The sequence below is a fragment of the Hordeum vulgare genome, chromosome 4H (genome assembly GCF_904849725.1).
Source record: "Hordeum vulgare subsp. vulgare chromosome 4H, MorexV3_pseudomolecules_assembly, whole genome shotgun sequence".
NCBI classification, from domain to species: domain Eukaryota; kingdom Viridiplantae; phylum Streptophyta; class Magnoliopsida; order Poales; family Poaceae; genus Hordeum; species Hordeum vulgare.
The window spans coordinates 565,811,347-565,821,996 of NC_058521.1; the positions used below are offsets into that span (position 1 = coordinate 565,811,347).

The 10,650-nt window shown below is 42.3% G+C and overlaps 1 protein-coding gene across 1 annotated transcript; it reads left to right on the forward strand.

The window, feature by feature from the left end:
- Positions 1-760: 760 nt before the first annotated feature.
- LOC123447077 (transcription factor ILI3) lies at positions 761-1,676 on the forward strand. Its single transcript, XM_045123643.1, has 2 exons — positions 761-1,003; positions 1,209-1,676. Exons 1-2 carry the CDS (start codon positions 899-901, stop codon positions 1,359-1,361), a joined length of 258 nt encoding a protein of 85 aa, XP_044979578.1. The 5' UTR covers positions 761-898; the 3' UTR covers positions 1,362-1,676.
- The last annotated feature ends 8,974 nt before the right edge of the window (positions 1,677-10,650 follow it).

The following is a 10,650-nucleotide window of genomic DNA, read 5'->3' on the forward strand; positions in this document are numbered from 1 at the left end:
TAGAGTATAGATTCACTCATTTTGCTTCGTATTTAGTCTATAGTGAAATGTCTAAAAGGTCTTATATTTAGAAATGGAGGGAGTAGTTGAAAAGAAGCTAAGTGATGCACGCAACCATTAATTTAATGAAAGTGGTATCATAGTATGAGTACCATCTGAAGTATGTAAACAATTTTTTTTTACACTATATAGATATAAATACCGGTTCTTTTTACCCAAAGTGCCACAAACAGTGTGGTGTCAGAAATTCAATCATGTGTAGTCAACTGAAACTTGTGTAGTCAAGAGTATGCATTTTTTACGATATTTTTTGCATGATGTCTATTTATTGCAGGATGTTTTTTTGCAAAAAAGTCTGTTTCTATGGACTGCACAACTCATGTTTAGCTTCGCCAGAGTCAGAGATGCTCTTACTTACAACTTTTCTTTTACACATGCTCTCACTTACTTGCGATATTAACTCTGGCTGACTGGCACACATTGCTCGAAATCATAATCACAGAGGACAGAGGAGCAATGGTGCCCCGGCCCTGGGGTCCTCGCAGGACTCTCTGGAGCCCATGGGCCGGGCCTGGTCATCATTCTGGGTCCTTCAGTGTCGGTAGCCCGGGCCTGGTCATTTTGGGGCCAGTGTCGGGAGCCCGGGCCTGAATGAAGGCTCAGTGGGCCCGTGGCCTCTTTTCGCTATCAATGTGCTAGACGATCTCTGCCCCGTTCTCCTTCAAATAGCCGCCCCGGCTGCGCTCCCTGCCTACCTCCTCGTTCCCTCTGCTCCCGTCTCACTTAGACACTCACCATCACACCCACACACCCAAGCGCACCATCGGCTGAATCACCAGCTAAGGCTAACTACCAACGCATACACCAGCTGTGCCCTATCAGAGCCAGCAAAAGAGAGATGTCAAGCCGCCGTGGCAGGATCACCGACGAGGAGATCAACGAGCTCATCTCCAAGCTTCAGGCCCTGCTCCCGGAATCCTCCCGCCGCCGCTCCGCGAGCCGGGTACGTACTTAGACAAGCGCGCATTGGTCCTCCCGTGATCAGTTGCCTGTTCCATGCGTACGTCTGTGCAGCGCACTGTCACTGGCCGGACTACGGCTTTGACTGCACATTTCGTCACGGCGGCGCCGCCGAGTCTGAGAAGGATTAACACTGTTCTTTTTCTTCTTCGCTGTTCCTGACATGAATGCTATGCTACGCTGCGCAGTCGTCGGCGTCGAAGCTGCTGAAGGAGACGTGCGGCTACATCAAGAGCCTCCACCAGGAGGTCGACGACCTCTCCGACAGGCTGTCTGAACTAATGTCCACATTGGATGAAACCAGCCCGCAGGCCGAGATCATCCGGAGCCTTCTCCGCTAGCCGGATTCCATCCAACTTGGCCACTAGGCAGTAGCTACATATATATTAGCTCCAATTCATCGGCCGAAGAGGGAGACGAGGAGACAAGACAAGAGAAGAGAAGACAACAAGGAAGGCATAGCATTTTTTAGCTGCTTCTTGTTTCTTTTCCTTCCTGCTCCCCCGTTTCCGTCTCCTGGTACGTCGTTGTGTGTGTGCTTGTGAGGCCCTCATTTAGCAGGGAAGGGCCTGGCTTCCGGTATACTCCATTGTGTTTGATATATGCACCAGGTTGGTAGAGGTTAATAATATATATGGTGCCACTTCTACCGATTATCTGAGTGTATTACTACTCCATGTTGAATTACTACTAGCTAGCATATGTATGTTTTCTAGCTTGTAGACGTGTGTGTCTGTGGTGTTGTGTTGTAGGCATGTAGTAGCTTAGGTGCATCCTCTACCTATAGAGGTGCTGTTTTGTAGTACTATCTATTGCTAGCTTTGTCTCTGTTTTCCAACGGACAAGCTAGTAGCTATGCATAGCTAGCTTAACCACGACCGTGGACTACGGAGAACTGTCTATTTTTGTACTATCTGTTTAATTGTTTTTTTTTCAAGAGTACCACATTTTTATAGAAGGCAGAAAGTTTAATTGCAAAAAGGGTTCTGGCAGTAAAACGGTCTGTATAACTTACTACTTTACTAGTAGTACTACGTACGTACGGTCAAGTTATTTGGAGCAACGTGCAAGTGCCACATAGAAAAATGAAGAACCTCTCGTGCGAGCTAGGGGGCGTACGTGCGCATGTATATAATCGAAATAGTCGGTGTACTTGTAAGTATAAAAATGAGCGCGACTTTCCATGGTGCAAGAGCTCTATTACCTAGAGGGTCAAAGGCGTACTGAGCGTACCTCACATTAGGGTCTAAGTTCTTGCTAGACTTGATATTGGTGTTTATAATTTTTCCATATTTATTTTATGTTTTTGACAATATTTATTCAATGTGAGAAGACGTTCATGTCGACTACAAAATGCATGTACTGGTTTCATCAAACTTAAGATGTGTGTCAGCTAAGTAATTCCAAAGTGCTCATAAAGATAAAATGCAAATGTATATCAGCATATGTGACTGAAGTATGTAAAAAAAAACTGGATGGTCAAAAAAATTGGCTGGGTCCGAGGCTCCTTGAGTGATAGCCCCAGGAACAGGAGGTGTCTTCTTCTTTTCCGAACTTGGCCCCATGAAGTGTCAACTTTTCGCGTACAAGATCTCCACAATCAAGCACGGCGTCGGATCCCTCCAAACCAACTAGTCTATCGACATGGCAGTGCACGAACGAGAGCCGTCCGATGATCAGCAGCCAAAGCATGGGATCGCTGGCGTTTCCTTCTGACTAATTTGGTTTAGAGACGTGTCATGCTCGAAGTGGGTCATAAACATTTACTACAAATAGAAAACACTTGCATTCCGTCACCTGCATGCGTTTTCAGAGACCAGCACGCACTTGCAAGCGCCTACACAGTGTGGGCTTTCATTGTCCGTATCTACATCGTCGTCTCCAGTGGAAGGGATTGCTCTCGTTTCCACTGTGATGGCGCCCACGGTTTTGCTTTCTCCGATATCACGGACTGTGCAGGTGTATCCCCAGCTTTTGTTCTCGATTTGATAGCCTAAGTCAAAATCTCTCGGCCTGTGCAGAGCTACAGACAGTATACTATATAGTACTACATCGAACACGACGGTTGATTATCTTAGTGGATTAGCATGACTAATTGCTCGTGCATTCCAAGACCTTGGCACATACAAAACCCACAGGCTTAGGAAATGCCCCACTCACCCAGCTTAGGGTACGGGCACAGCTTTTTGATTGTACTGGTCTAAACTCTAAGGGCCTCTTTGATTCGTAGGATTGTCAAAATGCAGGAATAGGAAAAACGTAGGAATAGAGTGGCATGTCTTTTTCTACACTACAGGATTTGAAAGTGTGTTTGATAGCACAGGAAAAACAAAGGAATTCTACAAAGAGGTTTGAGTGGATGAAAATTTTTCTTCAAAATGTAGTACAAACGAATCCTATGATTTTTTTTTAAAGAATTTCAATCCTACGAATCAAACGATCATCGTAGGAAAAAATCCTAAGGATCCAAATCCTTCAAAAATCCAATGAAATTCCTTTGTATCAAAGGAGCCCTAAAGCCCGAGGAGAGGGGAAAGCCGGCTCCATCTGAAAGTACACTTCTAATCTCAAGCTCAAATGCTCCTCTATAAACAGTAAAATTAAAGAAATAACTTTATCTTTTTACAATAAATATTGCTTTTTTTTTTGCAAATTTCTGTGATGAATCCCGTTTGTGAAGGTCCGGAAAAAATAAAATAAAAATTCAGCGCTACAAAGTGCTTTTAAAAATTGGTTTTAGCAACATAAATTTGTTTTTTTTCGTCCAAGGCATTATAAATATTATTATTTTTATTCACAAAAATTGAAGACATGTAGAACATTCAACAATGTTTGTTGTAGAGAGCTTAACTAAGATGTTTAGGTTCTTTTTGCTGGAACCAACCCATAGGATTTGTGTCTTAGACTTGGCATTGGGGATAGTACTTTTCTTGATTAATTATAGGTTTTTTTGTTGATGTTCGTTTAATGAGTGAAAACTTTTTCGTCGAGTATGATGTTTCTACGGTGACTTTGTCGATGTTAATATGTAATGTTGGCACAATATTGCTTATAAGGGTAGGATATATGTGTTTATACATAGCCATTTGTGATTATAATGTGTTAAAACAATGTTTGCTGCTAAAAGATACAAAAATATAAAGGTCAATATGGTATTATGTGCACGCACGTGAATAATAAATTCATAAAAATACTGGAGTTTTTATAAATTCTGAATTTCCGTGAGATGAAACTTAGTGGACCATTCTACACATGCAGAAAGTTTCATGATGTATCGACGCCCATGGTATTTTTGGTAAAAAAATTACAATTCTGACCATACTATTCAGCAAACGGTGTTTTATAATATAACTTCGATTTTATCATTTTTCCTCATATCACCACAGATGTGATTTCTTGGTGAAACTTCATACGCGAGTATATTGGTTTACATTGTATACGCGCTACAAAGTGATTTATAGGAAATAGGTTTTTGCTGCATCAATTTTCTTTTTCATCCAAGATATTATATGGGAAAAGCTTAACTTGTGCCGGCCGATCTCGCGCCCACGTCCGCCAGCTCCATGTCCAACGGATCGTCTTGCCTGATAGCACCCGCACCAACGCGCACGGGTCTACAGCTCGGCTGCTGTTTGAGAAACGGTTTCTGCAACAAAGCGCTTGTTGCGGGGCTCTGTGGTGGTTAGATCCAGCAACGGGGAGGCAGAGCACCATGCAGCTGGGACGGAGGCGACGGATGGGTGGTCAACGATGGCTAGGCAACCGCTGTAGACTAGCGGCGCTGGCGACGACGACACATTCTGAGGGTGCTAACTGCTACACAAGCAGCAGGTGTGCATCCTTTCCCGCTAGATCCATAGATTTTTTTCCCATTCCTGTAGCCGGGCGAAATTAAGGGAGGAATGTGATGGTGGACGATGGTGGTGGTGTCGCTGCCGCCGACGGTCGGCGCCTGCTAGGCAGTCATGCCTTCGGTGACCTCCTCTGTGTCATCCCCGACCATCACCGGTCGCCTCCTTGTTGCAATTGCAATGCCGGAGTTGCAAGCGGTGACAATGAACAATAGTTGTGCTCCTAAGACATGAATCGGTAACATGTGGCGACGTTTTTGCACACCATCTTCATTGCTAAATTTTCTACAACATTACCTGTGTTGCAAATTATTTCCTGCAACATCACTTGTCCTGCAAAAGAAAGAACAAAAAAATCGCGACATCACCTATGTTGCAAAAAAATCGCGACATCACCTATGTTGCAAAAAATCGAAGCCCAAAAATATTTCTGCAACACGGCATATGTTACAAATGTTTTCCGCAACAAAACTTCTGTTACAAATATTTCTACAATAATATATGTGTTGCAAATATTTCCGCAACATCACCTATGATCTTTGTTGCAGAAAAAATTATATAACAAACTTTGTTGTAAATAAAATTCTATAGATGTTTCCGCAACACGATCTTTATTGCAGAAAATATTTTATAACAAACTCTGTTGCAAAAAAAATCTACAGGCGTTTCTGCAATATGTTATGCGTCGTAGAAAATTCTACAACAAACACGCCTCTTGTTGCCAAGGCAACGAGCGCACAACACTACGTTTGTTGCAACGAGGCAAGATCAAAGTTTTTTTTCTATAACACACATCTTGTTTCTGAAACATAGGCCTTGTTTTAAAAAAAAAATCAGCAAGAGCGCAACAAGGCTCGTGTTGCAAAGCGCCGAGTGTAACACAAGTTTTGTTGCAAAGGTTGGTACACGCTCACTAGAAGAAGATCGGACGGTTGGCGAGCTCACGATCCAATGGCTACGAAGGCAGCGGATGTTTTCTAAACATCACCCAAAGGACAAGTAACTACACCCATATTATAAATATGTTTTCTTCATAATAAATTGCACGCGCGAAGACCATTCAACATCGTTTGTTGTTGTTGTTGTAATTGTACTATGTTAAAGTGTTTGTTGCTAAAAAGTACCCAAATGACAACGCTCGTACATGTGGCATATCTACACTTTGTCCACATGCCTTGATCTCCGTTTGTTCTATTTTATATGAATTTTGACAACTTCTGACGAAATTGCGGTGCTACGTAGGCATACTGGACTTTGGAGGGAGGGGTAGAGAGCTCACCTGAACACCCTTGCATGACCCCGTGGCACGGTTGCCATCTCCATCGTGCAATGGAACTGCCTCTCGCCCGCACGCTCGCATGATCGCCACATCACCAGTTTTACTAGTGCATTCCACTCTCGGCCCGTTGCCTCTTCCATTTCCACTCTTTATTCCCCATCCGCACTGCAAAGAGCACAGACGGTTCCGTGGTGGAGCACAGGCGAATCCACGGCAAAGCAGAGGCGAGGTGGCCACAGAAGTCTCGCGAGCACTCATGGCCGTCGCTGGAGCTCATGCAGTTGATCCATCATCGCCGGAGCCTGCACCGTGCAGAGGTACTGTCGTTGATTCCTTGAATTTTGCTTCTCATCTCCCCAATTTCTGTGCTCCGACTCCATGGCGATTCCAATCTGTTGCAAGAAGCAAGCTTGATCACCGTAAATGGGGAGTCGCCGACGTGTAGTTAGGCCAGCTTTAGTATGCATCATAGCCACGACAGTGGAGGTCTCGCCGACAAGGAGTCGCTCATTCCGCGCGATTCATTATCTGTTTTCAGAGATTATTTGCGTTCAAAACCGGATTGTAGTGGTTTCTCGTAGTTCATGCTTGACATTTTTTTACAATTGATGTTTAATTAGCGAGTGCCTTGCTGTTTTAAGTGTTATGTTTGGTTGAAATCAGAGGTTGAGAGCATGGCATGAACTCTAGATCTAGGTTGTCCTTTTTTTAGTTTGTGTAGTATCATGTAAGCTTGTTCAATGTGTTTCGTGTTGGTCGTTGGCAATTGATTGTTTGATGAAACTCATTCATTTGCCATGTTGCTATGTACAAACACGACAACTTCATTCTCCTAGATTAGTTACAATTTGCCGCACTATTTACTAGCATACGGCAACTCCCTCTTTGCCACCAAACCGTCATTTGCCATTACTTTGCAGTGTTACAAGGCAATTGACTAGTGTGCTTAGAAGGAGATGGCAATTCCTGATTTACCCCCCAAAAATTATTTGTCATGCCTTTTGTAGTGATACAGGGCAGTTGCCTTGTGTGCTTAGAAGCATATGGCAATTCCCTATTTACCTCAACCAATTATTTGCCATGACTTTTGAAGTGATACATGGCAACTGCCTAGTGTGATTAGCAGCAGATGGAAATTCCCTCTTTACCCCAAACCTTTATTTTCAATGTCTTTTTAATGCTACAGAGCAATTGCATAGTGGATTTAGTTAGCAGGTGGCAACTTGCTCTTCATGTCCCAAAACATTGTTTGTTGCCAAGCTTTTTTGCAGGGCCACATGGCAAATTCCTCGTGCTTAATTTCCGTTTTTTTGTGGTGCAAGCATGGCAACTATATATGTGTAATGACTTACCAGTTTGTCATACTGCTTTTAGTTAGCAGATGGCAACTTCCTACTTGCTGGTACTCGTGATCTGCGTTGGGTTTTCCGTGAAGAGGAACGGGTAATCGCGACACAAAGTAGGTAAGTATTTCCCTTAGTTATGAAACCAAGGTTTATCGAACCACAAGGTATAAAAAATGTCTTCAGCGACTGCACACAAAAAAACAAACAACTTGCACCCAACGCGGGCAAGAGGATTGTCAATCCCCTTGGTTTCGTTATTTGCAAGCAAATGAGGTGTGTAGATAATTGTAGATAATTATAAAATGTAAAATAAAATAAAAGTAAATTAATTGAAGCAAGGTATTGGAGGTTTTAGAAATATGTTGTGCATAGACCCGGGGGCCATAGCTTTCCCTAGTAGGATATCTCATGAAAATAAGCATACGGTGGGTAAAAAAATTAATGTTGGGCAATTGATAGAAGAGCAGATAGTTATGCAATTTTCATGGCAATGATTATGTAAATATAGGCATAACATCTGTAAACAAATAGGTCAAATCCTGCCTGCACCTATTACTATTACTTCACTTCAAGAACGCTTCGATGCTTGCCTCTCTACATATTAAGTTAATGACAAACGAAGTGATGCTTGGAGTAAGTTGACATGATGTAGACAAAGTAAACTCAACCAATATGAATAAAACCCATCGTTTTACCCTTAGTACAAGCAAAACAAAGACACAACTTGTCCCCTTTTGTCACTAGGATATAGAAACTCGCCGGGTTGAACTTACAACAACACACCCCTCTCACCAAAGAAATATCAATCTAGTTGGCCAAACTATTTCGATAGATCAGAGAGAATTATAAAGCTATTATAATCATGCACATCAGAATCATAATATATATCCAAGGAGACTCAAATATTTATCATGAATAATCTGAACATAAACCCACAATTTAGTGAATCCCAACAAATGCATCGTACAAAAGAGTTACATCATATAGATCAAAGCGAAGATGAGATGATCATCGTATTGAAGATCAAAGAGAGAGAGAGAGATGCCATCTAGGTACTGTCATGGACCCGTAGGTTTGTGGTGAACTACTCACACATCATCACGAGAGCAACAAGGTTGATGAAGAATCCCTCCATGATCGATCCCCCTTCCGACAGGGTGCCGAAACGGAGCTCTAGATGGCCTCCCATAGGAACAGAGACTTGCGGCGGCATAAAAAGTGTTTCGGGACATCCTCTGATGTTTTTAGGGTAAATAGGAATTTATAGGCCAAAGAACCGAGTTGGGGGAGCCACGAGGCGGCCACAAGCTATCACCCCCCAGGCCACGGCCATATGGCTTGTCAGAGCCTCGTGTGCCTCTCTGCCTTCTTCCGATGCTCCACGGTGTTATTTTGGTCCAGAATAAATTCACAAAAAATATAGGTCCATTAGGTTGGTTTGGTACTCGAACGTGAAAAGTGGAAAAACATGCAAAAAACAGCAACTGGCACTTGGCACTGTGTCAATAGGTTAGTGCTAAAAATAATTTAGTTGGTAGATAAGTGCCTAAAAAGTGTTCTAAAATGATAACATAATAGCATGGAACATTCAAAAATTATAGATACGTTGGAGACGTATCAAGCATCCCCAAGCTTAATTCATGCTCGTCCTCGCATAGGTAAATGATAAAACAGAATTTTTGATGTGACATGCTATCCATGATGTATTCTTTTGCATGCATGCTCATTGAGAAAGATGAATTAAAAAGTATTAACACAACAATATTTATAAGTATAAGCAGCAAAGCAATTATTCTTTCAAAGTGCACGATCCTCAAATGTTGTTTCAACCCTTTCCATCTTTATTATATTAGCAAGGCATGGCTCCATCTTCATCACAAAACTACAAATGTTAAGCACCACGGTGCCCAATTCAGGCAATTGGATTGCACTTTTTCAATATGCGTCAAATTTTTATCCTTCACGCAATACATGAGCGTGAACCATTGGACATAGCATATAGGTGGAATGGATTAAGGTGGTAGGTTTCAAAGGGGTTGAAAAGTGAAGAAGATAGTCTCGTATCAACTAGGCATACCAATGGGTTATGGAGATACCCATTGATATATATATTGATACAAGTATTGGGGATTGCCATGCAAATGATGCACTAGAGCTATAAGTGTATGAAAGCTCCACTAAAGCTAAGTGGGGTGTGCATCCAACTTGCTTGCTCATGAAGACCTCGGGCATTTGAGGACGCCCGTCATCAGAATATACAAGCCAAATTTACAAAAAAACTGATTCCCACTACCATATGAATGATATGACACGAGAATCTCTACATGTTGTACATAGTGTCACACTGAGGCACAAGTGTGGTAAAGGATAGTAGCAAAGTCCCTTCTCTCGTTTTCTCTCATTCCTTTTTTTATATGGTGGGCTCATTTGGCCTCCCCCATCTTTATTTCCTCATTGGGACAATGCTCTAACAATGATGATCATCCTACTTTTATTTACTTACAACTCATGGATAACTCGATATGATGAATGAAGCAACAATACTCCAATCTGAATGCCTCTGGAAGTGTACCAGGATGTGCAATGATCTAGCGTGACATGTATTCATCATATGAATTTTGGTGGCTTTGCCACAAATGTCATTATGAAGTCGTCTCTACATGATCATGCAAAGCAATATGATGATGAACGAACTAGTCATCTGAAGTGACGATGGAATTTGCATGGCAATATATCTCAGAATGGCTATAGAAATGCCATATTAGGTAAGTATGGTGGGTGTTTTGAGGATGATATGATAAGGCTTATGTGCAATACAGTGTATCATGTTGTGGGGTTTGGATGCACTGGTGAAAGTCGCACCAATCCTCGGGGTGAGAATGCGCTATGCGCGATACTAGAGAGGCTAGCAAATATGAGGAGGTGAGATTGCGTATGTCCATGGTCTAACATTAGTGATAAAGAACGCATATACTTATTGCAAAGTTTTATTAGTCTTATCACAAATCAAAGTACTACTCGCATGCCATGAGGGAGAGGGTTGGTAGGAGTTAACCATCGGCGACTCCGACTCAAAACAACACTAGGTTTTCAACGAGGATAGAAATGCTCCTCCATCATCACCATGCCTTTTAAATTTTTCAGATGTTCAAGA